The 24,035-nt window shown below is 37.1% G+C and overlaps 2 protein-coding genes across 2 annotated transcripts in view; one reads left to right on the forward strand and one right to left on the reverse strand.

The window, feature by feature from the left end:
- Window positions 1–24,035, reverse strand: part of LOC126372820 (brain protein I3-like) — a 503,203-nt gene that overhangs the window by 326,524 nt on the left and 152,644 nt on the right. The gene's annotated exons all lie outside the window — the stretch shown is intronic.
- LOC126372768 (GTP-binding protein Rhes) overlaps window positions 1–24,035 on the forward strand; it is a 75,905-nt gene that overhangs the window by 13,353 nt on the left and 38,517 nt on the right. Inside the window, exon 2 of the mRNA XM_050018646.1 lies at window positions 14,653–15,097. Within this exon, the coding sequence (XP_049874603.1) occupies window positions 14,754–15,097 (344 nt within the window). The 5' untranslated portion in view covers window positions 14,653–14,753. The remainder of the gene's footprint in view (window positions 1–14,652; window positions 15,098–24,035) is intronic.

Genomic DNA, 24,035 nt, shown 5'->3' on the forward strand with positions numbered 1-24,035 from the left:
TCAGTATTGTTGCGTGGGCAAGGATTGTTTAAGTTAGTGGAAGGTACAACGGTAAAACCTGAAAATGAAACACTACACTCTCAATGGGAAGCTCAGGATGCGAAGGCCCAATCGCTGATAGTAACAAGAATGACGGAGGATGTCATGCTTCACATCATCACGTGTGATACTGCGGCAAAGATGTGGCAAAAGTTATTAAGTGTTTACGAACAAAAATCTGAAACTAGTATACACATTGTACAGCAACGGTTCTTTCAGTTCAAGTATGAGGAAGGGTCAGATATGTCTGTGTTTTTGTCTAAAATACAGGAGTTACAGAGTCAATTGAAACAGATGGGGGAAGAAATATCTGACAAATTTGTAATAACAAAGGTTTTAATGTCGTTGCCGGAAGATTATAAACATTTTATATCAGCTTGGGAATCTGCTCCAGACGAGAAACAAACTTTTGAAAACCTAGTTGCAAGATTGCTAATAGAACAGGAAAGAATTAAAGGAAAAGTGGAAAGTGTGCAAACATCTACAGCTTTCGTAGCTAAGAAAACAAACCAGAAAACTGTAAAGTGTTTCAATTGTAACAGAATAGGACATTATAAAAGTGAGTGTACGGACAAAACAGTGAAAGACAGTCGTCAAGATATGAGATGTTATTATTGTAAGAAACCAGGACATTTTAAATATCAGTGTCGTTTTAGAAAGAATAAAGAAAACAGTGAGCAAAAAGAAAGTAACGCTTTTGTAGTAGACAGTGCATTTGGTGAACATTTTCAAAAAACAAAATGGTTGGTGGATTCGGGTGCAAGCGAACATATGTGTTGTGATTACGAACTATTTACATCTTACTCTATGGTAAAAAATAAATCTGTAATTGTGGGAAACGGAACGCAAATTACTGTCCGAGGCTGTGGACAGGTGGTGGTATATGTTTGGAATGGTAGTGAATGGGTGGATACAACCATAGACAATGTACTTCATGTTCCGGAATTAAAAACAAACTTATTCTCTGTCAACTGTGCAATAGACAAAGGTTATGTTTTGGTAACTGGTGATAAAATGTGCAAATTTTATAAGCAAAATAAAGTGATGGCAGTGGCTGAGCGTTGCGGCAGCATGTATTACCTGGATTTTCGCTATAATAAGACAGGCGCCGCAAATGTCGCTGATGTTAGAACGACAGATTTGAATGAATGGCACGAAAAAATGGCACATCAAAACATGGGTTACGTGAAAGACGCGCTCAAGAAAAACAATATAATTCCGAGCAGTGCCCAATCCTCTACGTGCGAAAGTTGTTTAAAGGGCAAAATGCATCGTCTGCCCTACCCAAGGAGCGAAAACGTCTGCACAAAGACTGGTGAAATGATTCATGTTGATACTTGTGGACCAATGCAAACAATGTCTGTTGGAGGTTCTAGATACTTTGTCGCGTTTAAAGATGACTATTCAAAGTATAGAAAGGTGTATTTTGTGAAAGGAAAACATGAAATCAAGTTGTGCATCAAGAAATTTATTGCCCTGGCCGAGAACGAGACTGGAAATAAGGTAAAGATTGTCAGAAGTGACAATGGCACAGAATTTATAAACAAAGAGGTTCAAGATATGTTCCAGGAAAAGGGAATAGTACATCAAACGTCGGTACCTTACACTCCAGAGCAAAACGGGAGAGCCGAGCGTGAAAACCGAATTTTAGTGGAGGCAGCCAGAACAATGCTTTGTGCTAAAAACCTACCGGTCAATTTATGGGCTGAAGCTGTTAATACAGCGGCCTATGTCATCAATAGGACTGGGAAGAGCTCTGTTGAAGGAAAGACGCCCTATGAATTGTGGGCAAATAAGATTTATGATATTCATAACCTACAAATATTTGGTACCCCAGTATATGTTCATATCCCTAAAGAGAAGCGTATGAAATGGGATCCTAAGGGAGAAAAAGGAGTGATGGTGGGGTATGGTGAAACTACTAAAGGATACAGAGTGTATTTTCCAGATAAGAAAGAAGTGGAAATTAAAAGGGATATAGTATTTATTAAAGAAGAGAGGATGAGACCAAGAGAGACAAGTGAAGAGGAAGTTCTGACTGACACATGCGCTGAAAAAGAAGAGGCTGTTCAAGAAACCCAAGTATGTGAAGATCATCAGTCACCACACACCAATTCTACATCGGACTTGGAGTCTAGTGCTCATAGCGAGTCCGAAGGCAGTCTGTATGAACCAAGTGATAGCGACGAGCTTGGTGATATTGGAGAATGCTCTGTAAGTCCTAAGGAGAAGCGTGTAAGAAAACAAACAAAATTCTACAACTGCAACAATGTGATGGTGGATGACCAAGAGCCTAAGACATATGAGGAGGCCATGAGAAGCCCGAATGCCTGTAAATGGCAAAAGGCCGTACAAAGGGAACTTCAAACTCTTCAAGAGACTGACACGTGGTATGTATGTGAACCACCATGTAATGAAAAAGTGATTAGTAGTAAGTGGGTGTTTAAGGTCAAACAAAGCAATGGTTCTATACAGTATAAAGCTAGATTAGTTGCCAGGGGATTTGAACAAAATGATATATTAAATGTTGACGAAATTTATGCACCTGTAGCAAAATTAGCAACTTTTAGACTATTTATGGCTGTAGCATCTAAATTAAACTTACCTGTTTTTCAGATGGATGTGACAGGGGCCTTTTTGTATGGAGATATAGATGAAAATGTGTACTTAGAACTACCAGAAGGGGCTTATAATGGGGACAAGAGAATTGTTAAATTGAATAAATCCTTGTATGGCTTAAAAAAGTCTCCCAAATATTGGAATGAAAAATTTAATTCTGTTATTACAAAAGAAAACTTTGTTAGGTCACAAAGTGATTGTTGTTTGTATACAAAATGTATAGGTGGTAGTAAGACATATGTTTTGTTATATGTTGATGATTTATTAATCTTTGGAAATGATGAAACAGTAATATGTGACCTTAAGTCATTGTTAAACAAGGAATTTAAAATGAAGGATATGGGATTAGTATCAATTTTCTTAGGTATACATGTAAAACAGGATTTTGAAAATAAAATTACTGAATTAAGTCAAAAGGAATATCTTGAAAATGTTTTACATAAATTTAAAATGTATAACTGTAAAGAAATGTGTACCCCTATGGATGTAAACTTTAATGCTAAAATATTGTTAGAGGTAAATAATGGGTCTGTAATTAACAAAGAAATTGAAAAGACATGTAGACAAATTATAGGTTGTCTGTCATATGCAGCATTAGGAACAAGACCAGATATCTGTGTTGTTTTATCTATTTTGAGCAGATATCAGAATAAAGCTAATAATATGTTGTTAACAGCCTTAAAAAGAGTTTTAAGGTATGTTAAACACACTCTTAATTATAAATTAGTATATAGATGTAATAGTGACATGTTAATTGGTTTTTGTGATGCAAATTGGGGAGGAGACCTAAGTGATAGAAAGTCCACTACGGGCTATTGTTTTAAGTTTGCTAATTGTTTAATTTCTTGGTGTTCAAAAAGGCAGGCCAGTGTTAGTCTGTCTTCAACAGAATCTGAATATATAGCCGCTAGTATGGCGTCATGCGAAGCTTGTTGGCTTATTAATGTTTTAAAAGATTTTAACATTGAAAATGTTTGCCCGGTTACAATGTTTTGCGATAACCAATGTGCAATAATGGTTGCAAATACTGATAGTGTTAAGCGTTTGAAGCATGTTGATATTAGATATCATTTCATTAAGGATTTAGTTAAGAAAGGAACTTTGTGTTTAAAATATTTAAAAACTGAAGATCAGACTGCAGATATGTTCACAAAGCCGTTAAATAAGCATTTACTGTTGAGATTTCTAAATAGTTGTGGTGTGTATGAAAAGTAATTTTGTAGTTCTGTGTGTATTACTTAGGTATTTAAGTAACTATTGTTGTTTGGACTGTAGTAATAAGTTTTTTCCTGTTATTACATTGAGGCGGGGTGTTGATAATCATTGTAATAACATAGACAATGTCTAGCGGTCGCTCTCTATTATTTTTTGTCTGTGGTTTAATGGCGTTTGATAATTGTTAGTTAAAATATAGATACTTTAAGAGTACTGTGGGTTGGGTGTTTTTTACTTAATAAATAAAAGACTATTAATAATAAATAAGCCTATATTTCATTTATCTTACTACATTACACACATACATTAGGTTATTCCTATGAAATGCCCATGAGTATACCTATGCCAAGCCGTGGTAGCCCAGTTGGCAGAATGCTTGCCTCTCACTTTAAGGTCGCGGGTTCGAATCCAGCACAGGACTAAGCCAGTAATTGTCGAATTTGTTTTCTAATTCATGTTTGGATCATAAATGATTATCACGTGCTCAGCGGTGAACGAAAATTTGTGAGAGTTCCTTTTTTGGAGGTATGTGATCTAACCTGTATTAGACTGGTTTTCCTTGCACGGGTTGGAAGGTCAGACAGACAGTCGCTTCTGTAAAAAACCAGACCTGTCAAATCGTCAGGTTAGGTAAGTGGACCCTGTGAAAAACGGGATAATGCTAGGATGACCTACGGTACGTAGGTAAATAGTATATAGATGACTTTATTTTTCTGTCGCCGCGTCGCGTACGTTTGACATTTCCTCGAAAGAATTCCCCATAAAATATAAAACTTCAATGTTGGATAGTGTTATCTTCTCTCGCTTGAACATTTTACGAGCACTATTCTACCTCTAGTACCTACTTACTTACCTTAAAGTTCACAGTAGCATCAACGTAGTGTTGCGAAAATATCGACAGTGGACCTCGAAAGTTATTCAGAATATTCTTCTTCTTCTATCGTGTGGGTTGTGAGGTGGATTATCAACCCCATGAACCCTGTGTCAGGGTTACTATTGAACCGCTAAAGGCCATGTAAAGACTACTAAATTGCCTCAGTAAGTAGTAACCGGGACCAACAGTTTAACGTGCGTTCCGAAGCACGGATCATCTTATTTTCGGACAATCAGGTGATCAGCATGTAATGTCCTAACCAAACTAAGGATCACAAAGTGATATTTGTGATATTTCTCCACCGGGATTCAAACCCGTGACCTCCGGATCGTGAGCCTAACGCTCAACCACTGGACCACGGAGGCCGTTACTATTCGATTGATCCATTATAAGTTGGGTACCTACTAGATATCGATAGACTCTATCGAGAGTCGACTAAACAACTCTACAGCGAGTATGTAGGTATACATAATATGGTATTAGAAGCCGGGTATGACGTAGATGACTGGATCACGTCGCCATTGTGAACAGGGTAGGTAGTGCCTCAAAGCTTGTAGCACACTTCAGACATTTTTTTTTTATATTTTTGACGTGACTTATTGTAGATTTGCCGCAGATGGCATTAACTACTTGGCCGCAGAAATGGGGAGCGCTGAAGTCTCTCACCCGGTGCCTACAACGTTTAAGACAACAGCCCTGAGGGTGCCCAGTTGGGCGCGAACCTCGGCTCAGGGCGACATTGTTACCGTGAGCCACCTTACCGTGTGAGGGCCAGCGAGTCCGCCTTACTCGTCAGCAGCTTATGGCCGTTCTCCTCTTATCGTGTAGGTTTGTAAGGTGGATCACCAACCTCGTCAACCATTAATACTATCAACGGTCATTTGTGACTAAAGTAAGACCCAGAGAATACACGGAATATTATTCCTTATTCTTTGCTTTACGTTGAAACGAATAATTTAGTAGGAGAAAAATATCAATGATCGTTTCGATATTCTTATGAAGACTAATTAATTCATTAACTATAGACACCATTTTCGATTGAGGTACGTACTTCTAATTATTTCGATCCTTTGATGGATCTTTGATGGCTAAAGATAGAAGGGCATAGAAATTACTGAGTTGATTAAATAACGAAGAAATATTGCTCGAATTTAGATTGAGCTCATTAATATTGTCTAGAGCTGTCACTTGTAATGAAAACTGTAAAATAAATTTACACGACCGAAAACGAAACGACAGAACGATCGACGGACGGAAGAGGCGAGTCACAGGGACTCTAACCTGAAAACTGACAGAGGGCAGCAGTAACTGTCAGTACTATTCAGAGGCAGAGGACAGGAGTCCTAAAACGGCTTTGAAATAGACTACTCTGGGCGCCATCTTACTCGCGTCAGATAGAGTACTGCGGGGCAGAAGGCAAGAGGGAAACCACTGCTCTATCTTACTCGCGTCAGATAGAGTACTGCGGGGCAGAAGGCAAGAGGGAAACCACTGCTCTATTTTTTCCTAAAAAGTAGAATGGAGGATGCGACACCGACAAGAGCGTGGCTCTTAAATGAGTGATGATGATGAATAATATAAGTTGAGAAAGGGATGCTCCGATGGTTTGGACATGTAGAGAGAATGAATGAAAGTCGACTTAGGATGCAGCTGTAAGTGGTACAGTTGGAAGAAGAAGGCCGAGGCGCATAGATACTGCGATCAGAAACAGGATGTTTTAAAGAAAGGCCAGGTCAAACATGAAGCCGGCGAGCAAGCATGAAGTCTTTGATGAGAGTGGAGGAAGCGAAAGTGGTGTGTTAAGATCGTAGAAAGTGTAATACCGTGGTTTCTGCCTACCCCAATGGGAATAGATGCACATAGTACCCACGCTTCATCGAGCTTTCTGATAGACCAACGTGATAGGTGGTGAGTCGTATCACCGTCTATATTGGACGAGCCAACTGTCAAAAAAAAATGTAGTTCGTGTTTTGACGTTTAGAAGTAATTTTTAGTATAATACCAGCCTTCGAATGCTTAGCGTCTAAATAAGATTCTATTTCAGGTGTCTACTGGGAACGGACGCGGGAATCTATTACATATTTGATTTTCGTCTCTCCTGGGACCCTAACCTTACAATAGACCTCCAAAACGATTCCATCAAAACTTATATGGACTATTGTAACATTTCTTGTGTGTAATTTGGTTTTAAGTAAGTAAATTAAATATTCTCATTTATTCTGAATTCGACTGTTTTTGTTAAGTGTTATTGTTTATAGTTTGGTTCGCGATAGACACGTAAACAACAGGCAAACATGTCATGTCAGGGTTACTATTGTGCCGGCATAGGCCCCTGACATGACTCGTGTAATGACTAAGTACGTACTTACATCAGTAAGTAGTAACCGGGACCAACGGCTTAACGTGCCTTCCGAAGCACGGGGGCTCTAAAGGCGCTCTAATAAATGTACTTATATGCTTACAAACACGAACGATTCCCGAGAATCCCGCCTCTAGTATTGGTATGAGGATACCTTTACAAGTGACCTCAAAACGATTCGATTAAAACTTGTGTGAACTGTTACAACGATATGTGTGGTAGATATAGAAAAGGTGTGTTAATTTGGTTTCAATAAGTTGCGTTAATTGAATATTCGATTTGGCTTCTGTGATCACAGTTTCCAATTTACATTAACACTGGCCCCAATTCCTGCAGACACCTCCTAATTTTACTTTAAGTTATACCTGTCATTTTCTTAACCGCCGAAAAGAAAAGGGACGGATGATTGATAGCTCTTAATTTTAGGAAGAATGAGTAAATTAATGAATAATCCGACCGAATTACAAAAGGTATCTCGCTGGTATGCAAACCGTTTGACATGTGCTGTCAACATAATTCTGTCGGGTTATTGGCCAATATAAAATTTTTAGACGGTTGTTTTAGATTTCTGCTTAAAATTGATGTGTGTTCCATAAATTTTATGCTTGTCGATTACCCGTCCCTTTCCTTTTCGGCGGATAACAAAATGAGAGATATAACTTAAAATAAAATTAGATGGTGTTTACAGGAATTAGCAATACTATTCAACATTAACGCAGATATCCTAGCTCAGCCAGCCAAGGTAGCTCAGTTGGAAGAACGCTTGATTCTCATTGTGACGTCCCAAACCAATGACTTTTTGAATTAATGTTTGGATTATAAATAATTATCACTTGCACAGCAGTGAAGGAAAATCACATTTCCGAGAAATGCGTTTCGGATGTATGTGACCTAACTTGTATTGGGCTGGTTTTCCCTTCGCGGGTTTGAAGGTCAAACAGGCAGTCGCTTCTGTAAAAACTGGACGTGTCAAATCGTTAGGTTACGTAAGCGGTCTCCGTAAGAAACGGAATAACGCTGGGAAGATGACGAACGCAGGTATGAACAACATAATAATAGATACAATAGTACCCCCACCGGCAAGAATGCTCCGGCCAAGTAATTAATGCCATCTGCGGCAAATCTACAATAAGTCACGTAAAAAAAGGCAAGAATGACTTTGTATCGAAATAGTCCACATTATCGGGCTACAATAATCTACAATAAAATACCTAAACATATTAGGGCCGAACCTAAAACAACACAATTTATAAGCAAATTTAAAAAAATATTAACTACTAAAGGTACTACTATACTGTAAATGAGTACTTAGATGAAAGATTTTAATATATAAAAAAATATATGTTTTTTAATTAAATGTCGTCAATCTTATTTAATTTTAAATTCTAGGTTCAAAAAGTATAATGTAAATTGAATTGAATTTAATATAATGTCATGATTTTTAAACAAATTAAAAATACTTCTGAATAATAATAGATACATACATAAACTGCCTATATACGTCCCACTGCTGGGCACAGGCCTCCCCTCAATCAACCGGAGGGGGTATGGAGCATACTCCACCACGCTGCTCCAGTGCGGGTTGGTGGAGGTGTTTTTACGGCCAATAGCCGGGACCAACGGCAATAATATATAAATTACGGCGGTAATAATAGATAAATTGACATAAATAAAATAGTAATAAATTAAATTATGAATAACTATTTAGTTATTTGAAGAACGGGAATTCTGCAATCCAATCTAGCTAGTTATTTTTACTTAAAAACCAAATTATGATTGTAAATTTGTTATTTTTATTTTATTGCATGTCCGAGTCCAACTTATTTTTATGACATATTGCAATGCCCTAGTAACAGGGTTCATGTACTGTTCCACCTATGTAAAACATAGTATTTAAGATCTGTATAAGTATTGTATATGATGGCAATAAATAAATAGAGATAAAACATCATTTACCGTTTAGAAATACAGATTTACGCAAGTACAAAAAAAGTAAGTACATTTATGTACCGCACACAGGAGCTTTGTTACAGAATACTGTTGATAAAATCTCTAAGTATTTCACACAAAATAAAATGTCAAATACTAAACATAGTACGACTGATAAATAAATAAGTTTATAATAACACCTATGTTCGTGTTGAAAATGACAATGAATAATGACAGGTGAGCTGTTATGTTGTTTTCACATAATAGACATACATGATCGCGCCCGTGATTCTCATTGGACCGGGCAGGACAAATTTTTTTTTTATTCTTCTTTAAAAAAAATCATTTAATTTTTTGTACTTTACTTATTTTTAAATTTAATGAAAAAAAAAAGAAAGTAATAATAAGTCCGACATTTTATCACGTTTTCTATGACGTCACAGTGTGCTTTTTCATACGAATTCGAATTTCAAGACGTAACTTCAAGACGTTCTTTATGTAAAAAAAAATCGATTCAACGTGTAACAATGCTACCCATTGAATGAAAATATTTTTCAAATTTAATTCGAATACTTTACTTATTTTTTTTTTATATTTACTCCCAGAACAGCACAGAAGTAAAGCAGATAGATAAATATAAAATTAAATGTCCGATCTGTGAGGTAGGTGTAAAGAGCACTTATACACTGGCTATATCGGAAGCCGCTAACAACAACAAACCCTGGAGAAACAACAAGTTGTTTATACCCGAATTACGTAGGCTGAGGCCGGAGGATTGGAAAAAAAAAACACCTAATTAAAAAAAAACAGCTAAACAACTAATTGAATTATAAAAGAAATTACAATAATACTTATTGCTTAATCAGTCTTCTATCGTGTGGGTTTTTTTTTAATTATGTTTTATTTATGGAGGGTTTTTTTAAAGCCACACTCATCGTGTCTCTCTAATAAAGTACCTATATTAAACTTAAATGAATTATATCTATCTATACTAAATAAAAATCGATGAATCTATCTTTTACGAAAAAGATAAAATTGTAGTTTAAAAAATTCCCAACCTCATCAACCCTGGTGTCAGGGTTATTATTGAGCCGCCAAAGGCCCCTGACATGGCTCATGTAACGATTACTCACTTACATCACTAAGTAGTAACCGGGACCACCGACTTAACGTGCCTTCCGAAGCATGGATCGTCTTACTTTCGTACAATCAGGTGATCGATATTTTTGTGGTATGTCCCCACCGGGATTCGAACCCGGGACCTTCGGGTCGTGAGCCTAACACACAACCGCTGGACCACGGAAGTGACCTTGACGCAAAAAATATAAGAAAACTGTAATTATGTATAATATTAAGTTTAGTTTTAATATTATTTTTAGTTTTTATAAATATTTATTTTTGTAATTATATCGAATATACCTAGTAGCAACATACACTTGTCGAGATAGCGTGCAAAAACGTATTACACTGCTTTACGCGGCAAGGCAGCACACGGTAATGATTCGATTCTTGTATTAGGCTGTAAAATCTGTACCCAGGCAAAGGCGGATCGAGTCACTATGTTTTAAATAAAATTAAAAGTATGCATTCGTTTCGCAGGTAAATGCATAATGTTTTTATCAGTTTCATTCCATGCAATCGGTGTGAAAAGGTACTTATACGTTGACGTTATCGGAAACCGATAATAACAACCGGACTCCGACCAAATACCGGTCGAGAGTTTCACACGAGGGAACATATTGAACAACTTTCAGACGGACTTTTGTAAACGAATCTTTGAGTTTGAGGTGTAATAGGGATGCAGTGGAGTAGCTCGGTGGCGCAGCGGTAAACACGCTCGGTCTGCGATTGTTGAAGTTAAGCAACTTTCGCAAAGGCCGGTCATAGGATGGGTGACCACAAAAAAAAGTTTTCATCTCGAGCTCCTCCTCCGTGCTTCGGAAGGCACGTTAAGCCGTTGGTACCGGTTGCATTAGCAGTCGTTAATAACCATCAATCCGCACTGGGCCCGCGTGATGGTTTAAGGCCCGATCTCCCTATCCATCTATAAGGAAGGCCCGTGCCCCAGCAGTGGGGACGTTAATGGGCTGGTGATGATGAGGGATGCAGTTATAGACTGTGTAGGTATAGGCATAGAATAAGAAATAATACTACATATAGACTCACTCGCACTTACGCGTTTTTTTTTGACGTGACTTAACAGCAGACGACGTGATGACGACGTGACGTGATTTGCCGCAGATGGCATTAACTACTTGGCCGGACAAATGGGGAGCGCTGAAGGCTCTCACCCGGTAAACACTTACGCGTTAAGCGGTATATTATTATGGTAAAAACGAGATTTTTGTACGGAGTGTCCGGGCTGTGCATGTGGGCTGGTAAGGTACATTTTATCGTATCTGCTATCTTAGGACTTCAATACTCACTAAGTACGGGTAGTTTATCCTGTAAATGTTTTGTAAATTTGTGTGCAATAAAGTGTTTTATTAATATTATTATTATTAAGTACCTTATACTTTAATCAAAACTCAATTTTTAAAGTTTCAAACATTCAGTTCAGACTAGTAATAAGACAGTAGTAATAAGACCGAATACAAATTTAAATAACGGGTATTTATTTTTATTAACTTGAATGAGCTTATCGTAACGTTAATGTACTTAGTCCTCTTCTATCATGTGGGTTTTGAGGTGGATTACCAACCTCATCAACCCTGGTGTTAGGGTTACTATTGAGCCGCCAAAGGCTCCTAACATGCATCAGTAAGTAGTAACCGAGACCAACGGCATAACGTGCCTTCCGAAGCATGGTTCATCTTGTTTTAAGTTTACGCGGTTATTATCATAAGGGAGTCGCGGGAGTCTCATATCCCCATTTAAACGCGGTAAGAACCCGTTATTATGTGCTTTAATTATGGTTCATCTTACTTTCGTACAATCAGGTGATCGATATTTTTGTGGTATGTCCCCACCGGGATTCGAACCCGGGACCTTCGGGTCGTGAGCCTAACACACAACCGCTGGACCACGGAAGTTGTTAATGTACTTAGTTAATTATTCTGGTTATTTGCTGCTAGTTTGCTTGTTGAATGAGGCAAAACCTCTCGCCTCGGGCTATTACGGAGTTGTACTGAAAACTTTTACTCTTTTACTTCAAGCAGCAGCTTAGTTTCAGCTTAGTTACAATTTGAGCAGAACGAATTCCATCTCTATTTATATTACAAAAAGGATAGTAGACATGTTTGTTGGTTAGTTCTTTTCATAAAAACATTAACACTGTGTGTTAGTGACATCGTAATAAAAACTTTGAGGGGTGATTCAGACCATGATTCTGAGTTAATATCAAGTGGAATATTCCATCGCAAAAGAATAAGATAAGAATAAGATAAAGAGTTCCTCTTCTATCGTGTGGGTTGTGAGGTGGATTACCAACCCCATCAACCCTGGTGTCAGGGTTATTATTGAGCCACCATAGACCCCTGACATGACTCATGTAACGACTACGTGCTAACAACAGTAAGTAATAACCGGGCCCAACGGCTTAACGTGCCTTCCGAAACACTGATCATCTTACTTTTGGACAATCAGGTGATCAGTTTTTAATGTCCTAACCAAACTAGGGATCACAAAGTGATTTTTGTGTTTCATACATTGTTTTAAGTTTACGCGGTTATTATCATAATTAAAATAACGGGTTCTTACCGCGTTTAAAATAGGGATATGAGACTCCCGATATTTCGACACTAAACGCGGTAAGAACCCGTTATTATGTGTTTTTGTGATTTGTCGTGCAAACCGGGACTCTAAAGAGTTTACTACGTGTAGTATCTTGTTCCGCTATCAGATTGTAGTAGAAAATGTGGTTGCACAAGGACGTTCTTGTCGTCTTGTGTCGCAATAGTCGGATAGCATTGTAACGAGCAACTTGATTGCAGTGTCTTTTCCACTTGTAATTTTAGTTGGAATGGAACGTTGAAGTTATCTGACCGTGTTACATTCTCAACGATTATTTGCCGCTGTGCCAGTTCGTGGTGGGTCTTATGGTGAAAACATTTAAGCGCGTTCGTTTTAACCGATCTCAAAAATCGCTTTTTGTGTTACAGGCTGCAGGTTGAACATTACAGGCTGATCACCTGATTGTCCCAAAGTAAGATGATCCAGTTATTACTTATACTTATACCTATCTAAATAAATAAAATAAAATAAAAAAAGTAAGTAGTTGATGAAGTTGGTAATCCACACCTGACAACCCACACGATAGGAATCCAGGATTGTATTCTCAGTTTTTCCTTGGAATGAAAGAAGTGTGTCCGTTTACCGGATTTGTAGAAGAAAATCACGTCAGAATTTGATTTTTCAAAAAGGGGTTGGCGAGGCGACGGCATGTGTATTGCATTGCATCGTGTATTATATGAGTACAGTCATGAGCAATAACATGTACCCACTTTAGAACCCTGTCGCATTATCGTATTTGACATTTAATGAGACTTACGGTTCAATTTGTCAAAAAAGTTAATATGACATGGTTTCAAGGTATTATATTATGATATTAATATATTATTTATTTAAATATATATAAAAAAAATATTATTTTTGTGTATTTTGTGACCGTTGTGCTCAATAAAGTATTTTATCTATCTATCTATCTATTAGTACCTACTCGTGACCGTACTTAGGTATACTGTAATGAACAGCACAGGTCGAATGTTCCATGTTTATCAACGACCTCTGTTTCCGCATGGTCGGTCGACAACAATGTCCAATTATATACGTGTTAGATGATATGAACATTCTCTTTAATGTGGTGCCTTTAGATACGCAGACTCGACTTTAAATATTATTTAAGATGAACAACATGTGTTTGATGTCGTGTTGTTACAATTTGTTCTGGCAGAATTTACCTAATAAAATTAATTTATAGCTCTTTTGAAATAATTTTTTTGACGTGATTTTATACTCAAAAACAACAACTTCTCAACTCAAAACAACCTCAAAAAAGAGAAAAATAAATAATATGATATATTATTTTTTTGTCAATATTTCTGTTAACAATAAAAGTTCATTTTGCAGCAAGGTCTTACAAAACCCTAATTACTTATCTAAAAATTTCGTGATTGGGATTAGTTACACCACTAGATTGTAATACAGCAAGCATTTTTAAGTGCATTTGAAACCATTTTTATCAGAAGTAACAATATAAACGCCAATAATTTTAAGTGACATCACTTCAAGTTATTTTTAGCGTTTCTTCAAGCGTTGTAGGCCATAAGTTGCATAATTTATGACCCGTGCCACGACAGCTGTTCACAAGACTTTGATGTTTTAGAAATATTACTTAAGTTGGTCTGATTTTGAAGTTGAGGTCTGAGTATCACCACAAACTATGGCTCACCTAGTGTGCTGTCCTAAGTGCCCTAACACGTGCACTATTAAAGACCTTTACGAAGCCACTGACAATGCCGTAAGCGTGGCCAATTATTGGTCAGCAAAAATTTAGCTTCGATCGCCATCGACTCGCAAAGAAGAAGATCCCACATTAATATTTCAACTCCAAAATTCAACTATAAAACATTTGCAAAATTCAGTTCCATAAAAATAAATATTGCACTTTATTTTATAGCATAAAACAATGACGACAAATCAAATAAAAATAAACAAACAAAATGATGCCCAAAACCACTTAATAGAAGCGTAACACGTGCATGAACGAATAGACGAAAAATGTTAAACGGGACAGCAGATAGGGCCGCGTCCCTACAATCTTCGCCTGTGAAAGTGTCGACGTCTCCAGTAAGAGCTTCTCCAAGTCCTGTGAGGGCGCCACCTTCGCCACTAAAGAGCTCGTTATCAAGCACGGCCCGACAACGCTCGCCGCGCCGTTGCCAGTTCGCAGCGCCAGTAGAAGATGCTCGGGACAAGTGTGGGACGTCGTGGCTGTGTCGGAGGGGCGCGGGCGGTGAGGATTCCGAGCCTGAAAGGTCACCTGGGCCAAGCGCCCCCTTGCCCCAAGGATGCGAAGACTCCGCGCCGCCGCCGAAGAACTGCTTTAGATTGGTGATGTTAGGGTATGTATACTTTATTTCTTTCTTTTTGATAGTCATTTGTTTAGTCATAACTTTGATGAAATCGTAGATGCCAGAACCGAGGCAAAGTCATTTAGCCGTTATGCCACAGTACACACACGTGTAGTAAACTTAATCAAACACAGACCCTGGGGGGTTAAGAAGGCCACATTTAAGCAATTCACTGAAAAGCAATATTGCTATTTAAGATTTGTTGATATTGCGCACTTACTGTTATATGCGCAAATGTCAAACTGCAATATTGCTTTTTAGATGAATTTCTTCGACGTGGCCTTTTTAGACCACCCGGAATCTGCATCTATGTGAGTACGTTTACACAATGTCGTATTCTATGTATCATGTCTCCATTTATTGATGGGTTGGCCACTTCACATAAACCAAAATGCATATTTCAACCAAAAAGGAAAACTGGGTGAAAAAAGTTATATTTGGTTCAAAAGCTGACCTCCAAACAAGTTGAGCCTGCAATTTTCCACATGTCAATAAAACAAAGCAAAAAGTTTCGGGTCCGGTAGCTCTTTAGAATTTTTGGGTTTTGTAGCCAGATAGTGTAAACGGGGCTTTATTATACAGTTGATATTGTAGCTCTGTATTCATAGGTTCATACAATGTAAAGTTACTTTACTTCTTACCTTGTAGTCAATACGTGGTGAAAATCAAGCAAACGCCTTTTTAAAAAATCGCATTCGGAAGTAGTAGCATTTTTGTTAACAAAACCATATAATAGACTAGCTAGTGTCTCAATTTATACCCGGAATCTTCTTCTATCGTATGGGGTGTGAGGTTAATTACCAACCTCATCAACTCTGGTGTCAGGGTTATTATTGAGCCGCCAAAGAACCCCAACATGGCTCATGTACTTAACGATTTCTCACTTAGTACATCAGTAAGTAGTAACCGGGACCAACGAGTTAACGTGCCTTCCGAATGACGGATCATCTTACTATTCATCAATCAGGTGATCAGCCTGTAATGTCCTAACCAAACTAGGGATTACAATGTGATTTTTGTGATATGTCCTCATCGGGATTCGAACCCGGGACCTCCGGATCGTGAGCCCAACGCTCAAGCACTGGACCACAGAGGCCGTTACTTACTCTACTTATCTAAGGGTGTAGGTATCTAGGTATGTTGATTGTCTCATCTTTACTGCGTAATATTTTAAAAAACCATAAACCCGAATTAAGTTCACGTTAACTTGCGTGAAATGTTATACAATTCATTTTTAATTAATGTTTCCATAAAAATGAATTGTATAACATTTCACGCAAGTTAACGTGAACTTTAAACCTTATCATCAAAAGTGTTTCCAATAGCTTTTCATTTAATCGGGGATCCCATTAAAATTAAACAACATCAGGGATCCGGAAATACCGCCATCCGATCGGTTTTTGCGGGATTAGTGTTGTACGTAAATCAAACGGACTTCCGTGATAAAGCAAAATTTGGTTGTAAACACGGGAGAAAGAGCAAATGGACCAAAGGGAATATAATTCACTACGTTTTAGAATGGCCTTACGGAGCGTCAGAATTTATGAATGAGAGATTTTCTGTTTTAGAATTAAAAATAAAAATAAATCTCTATAGGTACCTTTTTAGATGCGCTTAACCAACTACGTTACTAGGTCATTGCCAAGATGCCATAAACTAATAAGACATTGATTTCTTTTATCATTTTTGTTAATTTTAGAACATAATTGGGTAGATTTATAGGTTAAAGATAAATTATGAAATTCTGATTACTAAATAAAGACAGATCTAAAGGTGAAAAAAAAACTTTTTATTTTTCTATTGAACTTATTTTTGAATTTTGATATAGAAAAATGTAATACTTAATTAATGCGACATTTGAGGATATTAGCCACGTTTTTCTATGACATCACAGGCTGGTTCTTCAAACAAATTCCATAGTAATTTCGTGTTTTGACGTTTAGTAAAAAGTAACTGTTTTGATTAGTTGGAAACTACCCTATTGTGTCATCTACGTTTCATTTTATGTTTTCAAAATTTCATCGAAGAAAATCAGAAGTCGTCCAGGAATAATTAACGTTTCGTTCCTTGCAGTAACCTGTTAAAACAAAAGAAAAATAAAGCAAAAGGAAATCCCTCATTGCTAGCAACGTTTGTCGATCTATTATATGATTTATATTCTAATAGCAATCAATAAAAGCAAGAAATTCTCTGATTTTCGCTGCACACATTCCACAGACCACAGCCACCGGGACCAAATCCAAGATGTAGGTTTTATTTTCGTCTTCTTCTTCTTTGTCCACCCCTGTTCCCAGTTTAGCTGTGGTCGGGTCTCCTTACACGTCTGCGCCAGAGAACTCTGTTTTGGCTTGTCTCTGTACTTAGATTTTCCAATAGAATCTCTTTCTGCATATTTGACCACCAGGTAGAAGGCGGTCGGCCTCTTAACTCTTTTGTATAAGTATTTATCTATTGAATTGGACTATAATCAAACAATAATTTAAGCCAGCGATAACATGTTGATAAAATATTAGAAGCCAGGGAATAAATTCCTAATAATGCAGAAACTCCTTCCAATTTATCCATAACGTGTGCGTACTACAAAATAAGCTTTCGGCATAAGTTTATATTAACATCTCAACCGTATTTGGACGTGAAAGAAATAACTCCATCCGCCGCGTAATTCCAGGCTTCGAATATAAATTGCTTCGGAAGTTTAGGAAAATATGAGGCTCCTGTGAGGAGCGATAGGCAACTTCGAAGAAAGTTCCGTCCTAGATGGTTGGCTATGTATAAGTTGGTAAAGAGCGTTTTAGAGCAGAATACCTAAATACTTAGCGCGCCGTACACCAGCTGCGCTCCAGAATAGGGTACTTTCCAACTAGTCAAATCAGTTACTTTTTACTATACGTCTAAACACGAAATTACTATGGAATTTGCATGAAAAAGCAACCTGTGACGTCATACAAAAACGTGTCAAAATGGCGCACTTAGTAAAGTAAAGTAAAGTAAAGTAAAGTAAAATCTTTATTTCCTCTACAAATAATAAAACACATGGATACATAAATACATACAAAAATACAATATTTGTAGAGGCTGGAGCCTAAAGTAGGATACCCTGTGTTTTAGGTCTCCAGGCCTCCACCCCCAAAAAGTCATGGTCAAGAAAATATAACAAAATATAAAAAAATAAAGTTTTTTTTTTAAATTGTTAGACTAAATCATAAAATATTTCTTAAAAAGAAAATATCAAATCTATAAATGCTTGTGTGTGTGTGTGTAGTACATTTTTCTTGATTAAAATTCATAAATAAGTTAAATAGAAAACGTTTTGACACCTTTAGATCTGTCTTTATTTAGTAAATCAGAATATCATAATTTATCTTTGACCTAGGAAACTACCCAACTACTTGCATGCTTAGTCGTATAAAATGTTTAACCAAATATGAGCTTAATAATACTAGATACAGCACTAGTTGTCTATCTAGTCTGTTATATTATTATCTTTTTATAACGTAACATAAATAAAGACGAAAGAAGAAGAAGAAGAAGTGTTTGCCCTGCAGTGGGACATTGAGCCCTATTAATAATAATAATAACATAAATAGACTATGTACGTGCCATTGCTGGGCAGAAGCCTCCCCTCAACCAACCGGGGGGGATATAATCCACTACGCTGTTGCTCGGTTGGTATCTATTGATTATAATTGACAAATTATCATGTACCAAGCGTCAATATCTAAGTTCACGTGACAAATGGTTCAGAGTAAAGCAAGCCATAAGTCGAGCAAATCCAGCAATGAATCAATGTGCGACAATCCTAGTCCAAATTGCAAATACCACGTTGTGTCGACAGTCAACATCACCGCGTCTGCGAATTTATCGTGCCGTCAATAGATATGGATACAACCACTATTCTGACCCATACTAGAGGAACTCAATAAATAAAAAAAAGTGTTTATTTCTTGTTTTAAACAACATAAAGTTATGAGGTAACCCCAGGAAGCAAGGTTAATGCTTGAGTTGGGGATGTCTCGCTCTTACCCTAGTTGTTAACACTAAACAGTTGACATGCAAAGCAAATAAATAAAGAATAAAAAAGAAAACAAAAAGAAAAAAGGTATCAATTAAAACTAATGAATATCGTCAATATCGTCTCGTTATAGTAAAAACGTAGTGAAAACCAAGTAAGCGCCTTTTTAAAAAATCGCATTAGGAAATGGTGGAATTTTTGTTAACAAAACAATGCAATAGACTAGCTAGTGTCCCAATATTTACCCGGAATCTTCTTATCGTGTAGGTAGTGAGATGGACTTACCTACCTTTATCAACCCTGGTGTTAGGGATATTATCACCAAAGGCCTCTGACATGACTCTGCTACATACCTACATCACTAAGTAGTAACCGGTGCAAACGGCATAACGTGCCTTCCAAAGCACCAACCAAACTAGAGATCAGAAATTAATAACCTAACCAATATTTGGCTGGTTTTCCCTTCGCGGATAGGAAGGTCAGACAGGCAGTCGCTTTTGTAAAAAACCGGACGTGTTACGAGTAAATCTTCAGGTTAGGTAAGCGGACCCTGTGAGAAACAGGATAATGCTAGGGAGATGATCTAAAATAAAATAAAAAATGCCACGAGCTCACGTCCCAGTGGTAAGGGCTAGTACATACCTATAAAGAGACCTAATATAGCAGCTAAATATTTACGGCTTACACGACTTCAATCGTTGGTCCGTGGAATTGATAGATTATTGACATTGGCTCGATACTGATAGGTCAGTACTCTATTCAATTCAACTATTTGTTAATGTAGGCCATTCAGGTATTTGACTGAGTGTTTGATGTTTAGAAAAATCACCCCGATTACCGACCCCGCCGGCGTGGTCGATGATCTCTCAATCAGCGCTTATCGCTATCGACCCACTAGGGTCGATTAATTTTTTCAAATATTTTTCCTATCAGACGACGCCCTGAGCCGAGGTTCGCGCCCAACTGGGCACCTTCTGGCCTGTTGTCTTAAACGTTGTACCGGGTGAGAGCCTTCAGCGCTCCCCATTTGTCCGGCCAAGTAGTTAATGCCATCTGCGGCAAATCTACAATAAGTCACGTCAAAAAAAAAAGATGTTTAGCAAAACGCCTTTGCTTAAACAGTCACACGCCCATTAGAGGACTAGGTAGTCCTAATCTCTAGGTAGTGAATCTGGCCGTACATTCACTGCTAAGATCGGTTACGTCAGCCATATAAGAGCGCATCTTATGAGTTCCTAGATTGGAAACTTGTCGCCATAGCCGAATACGGCTGGAAAGTGACATCGTAACGAAAACTTTGAGGGATGACTCCGGCCATGATTCTGAGTTGATATCAAGTGGAATTTTCCGCCGCAAAAGTATGGAAAGGAAAAAAAAATCACAACATTTTCATGAATTTTCCGACAGGAAATTCCCCTTAGAATCATGGTCTGAATCATCCCCCTCAGTATTCGTTACGATATCACTAACACTCTGTATCTAGTCCTAATCTCACGTACGACTTTAACAGTGTTGGGCTCACGATTCGGAGGTCCCGGGTTCGAATCCCAGTGGAGACTTTATCACAAAAATCACTTTGGGATCCCTAGTTTGATTACTACCTTACATACTGATCACCTCATTGTCTGAAAGTACGATGATCCGTGCTTCGGAAGGCACGTTAAGTCATTGATCCCGCTTACTACTTAATGATGTAAGTAAGTAGTCGTTACATGAGTCATTTCGGGGGTGTTTGGCGGCTCAATAATAACCCTGAAAGCAGGGTTGATGAGGTTATTAATCCACCTCACAACCCACACAAAAGAAGTAGAAATCTCATGTAGAAACATGCACCGAAAGTTGTCGTCTATTCTGAATACTTGAGGCTGTGTCTACCCCATTAGGTACGGGCGTGAGTAAGTATGTATTGTGTATGTGTATATACATCGCACAAAAAAGCTACGTTCCAATTTGTTCGAGTACGCAAAACTTATTCACTTTTTTATGGATAAAATAAATATTTTTACATAAATTAAATGTAATTTTGCAAATAGGTTAATGTGGTTTTATTATACTTTCAGAACTTGTTGCGAATTTTTAATGTTTTCATGCCAATTCAATTAATATTATAATCAGTAAACATACGTTTATGTTTTTTTTTTTCATCCAATAAACAGGATTATTAAGTTTTTCTTTTGGAATATACGATAATACTTGTTTTGAGCAGAGAAATCTGAAGTTTTGATTGGATACCGCTTTTATCCTTGTAAGTTGGCAAATAAAGTATTATAAGTCGTATGTATTAATAAATTAGTTTATTTTAAACACGTGGCATGACGATCTAACTCAGCTGGAGGAAAAGGCCCTCTCTCATATTTCATGCCGCCTGTGTCTGCTAATAGGTACTGCTACGGTTAGCTACAGGTATTAGAAAGTCTGTTCTCAGCTACCGCCATAGAATAAGGAATAATATACTACGTATAGAACGGCAACTCTCCGCTCCCCACCAGCGGTTGAGCTAGGCTTTACCTCAATCCCCTCGAACATAGTTTAGACTTGAATCGACCGTTGTTTTTATTTTTATATGTTCGAATTTTGAAATTGAACGCCGGCGTCCTTTCGTTTGATTCGAATATTTATTTTTCATGGTGAGTGTTCATTATAACATGCTAATAATATGCAATAAAATTTAACTTAGGCTAAGTGCTTAATATAAAAATAATGTTAATGTGCCGGTTTTCCCTTCGCGGGTTGGTAGTCGTTTCTGTAAAAACTGGTCCCGTCAAATCTTCATGTCAGGTAACCAGACCCTGTGAAAACGGGATAAGGCTAGGGAGATGATGATGATGAGTATTGGCTACGTGCCCCTATATAACACTCTTGTAATCAATTAGAACGATTAGTGTAAATCCATGTCCCGCCTTTCTCGACGAAATCCCGGATAATTAATATTGACACAGACTTAATCCCTTCTCATTACTTAATTGTTCATTCATTAATTCTAATCTCTGTTTACTTACGTTGTAAGTGTTTTCACTTTTCTTAAGGTTTTGATTTGTAATTCTTAGATTATAAGAAAAGATATTAAGTATGTTATTTCTCGGAGATGTCGTAAAAACAGACTGGAACCATTGTAATATGGTCGATGGGCCGATCACCTAACACCATAATAGGGTAGTTTCCAACTAGTTAAATTAGCTACTTTTTACTAAACGCCAAAACGCGAAGTGTCGGATTTTCATATTGTCGAAGTAAAATCTTGTCGGATAACAGTTTGTCGGACTTCAGTTTTTAACCCGAAAAAGCCACCTGTGACGTCATACAAAAACGTGACAAAATGTCGCAATTATTATTACATTTTTCATTATTAAAATTCGTAAGTAGGTTAAATAGAAAAAAGAAAACTTAATCATAATTTCATAATATATCGTTGACCAAGGAAAATACCCAATAATAATTTATTTATTTATTTATTTATAAAAAAGGTACACCAACAGCTTATATAATAAAACATTAAATAAAATAAAAGTTACATCAGGATAAGCCAATTATAGGTGCACACAACTTTTGCAAAATAAGACAACGTAATCGTTTAGTAGATAACTAAATAATAAAATTTAAAAACAATGAAATTAAATAATGAAATTTTTCTTCTGATTAAGGTGGCGTGGCTCTGTCCACCCCATTCAGCGGAGTTTAAGTATGTTTTATGTGTTACACCATCGTATTCGGATGGTCTTGGGATGGTAATTGTAAGTTTTTAATAAATGTTCTTAAGGCGTCTGGAATTTTCATAGATTGTTTATTATCCAGCTGCTTATGGGTAGGAATAAATTGTGCCCTATTAATTACTTAAACCATAACACAAAGGTACATTCATCGCAAGATGAACAAAGTACCCACGCTTCACCGAGCTTTCTGTTAGACCAACGTGATGAGCCAAACAAAATGAGTATACAATACAAATTGAATCTATCCAGTCAAAGAGTCAATTTTCTTTGATGTTGCCACACGTAAATAGGTTGATCGAATTAAAAATATATTCTTGCGTAAACTGAAAGATCAGTAAGAAAATGCTTTGTTAAAAGTTCGTTTTGAGACTTTGAATGTTACATACAAGAATATAGTTTGAGTTTTATCATTTTCAAGTCAATAAAATTAGAAACGTGTTAACGTATCAAAGTTTTCAAAACAAATTTAAATAATGCCTATTTCAAAAAAGGAGTTAATTTCGTAATAACCACAAGATAATGATAATTATTTTAACGTTTAATTCCCAAAATTTTATTGGTAGTATTGCCAAATAAATTAAAAAAAAAGCCGTTAGAATTTCTATTTTGTTTTTTTACTTGAGTTTTAGGTACATTTTGATAATAAATAAGAAAAGAAACTGTGATTTTATGTGTAGAGTTTTTGGCCTGGTTGCAGAGACCTTTACACTGTGGAGAACGTTATTGGCACGGATTAAAAAAATCGACTTTCTTATCTGTTCTGTGTTTATTGGTGTTTTACTTTTAATGTTGATCGAAGGAGATTCGATTAGATGGTGCGAGGGTTAGTTCGAAGACCAATTAGTGAGATAACGAGCCGACTGAACGCGTACGAAGGCTTATATTGGCTTTAGGTCGTTGGTGTAATGACATTGACGTTGATCTATTGCGATAAGAATATTACATGGGCAGATAAGTTTTTACCACACATAAATAATTGTTTTTTATAACTTACATCATCATCATCAATTTAAGGGCCACGCTCTTGTCGGTGCAGCATTTTCCATGCTACTTTTTTAGGGAAAAATAGCGCAGTGGTTTCCCTCTTGCCTTCCGCCCCGCACTACTCTGTCTGACGCAAGTGGGATGGCGCCCAGAATAGACTATTACAAAGCCATACTAGGACTCCTGTCCTTTGCCTCTGAATAGTACTGACAGTTACTGCTGC

This window comes from Pectinophora gossypiella, chromosome 14 (genome assembly GCF_024362695.1).
Source record: "Pectinophora gossypiella chromosome 14, ilPecGoss1.1, whole genome shotgun sequence".
Lineage (NCBI taxonomy): Eukaryota > Metazoa > Arthropoda > Insecta > Lepidoptera > Gelechiidae > Pectinophora > Pectinophora gossypiella.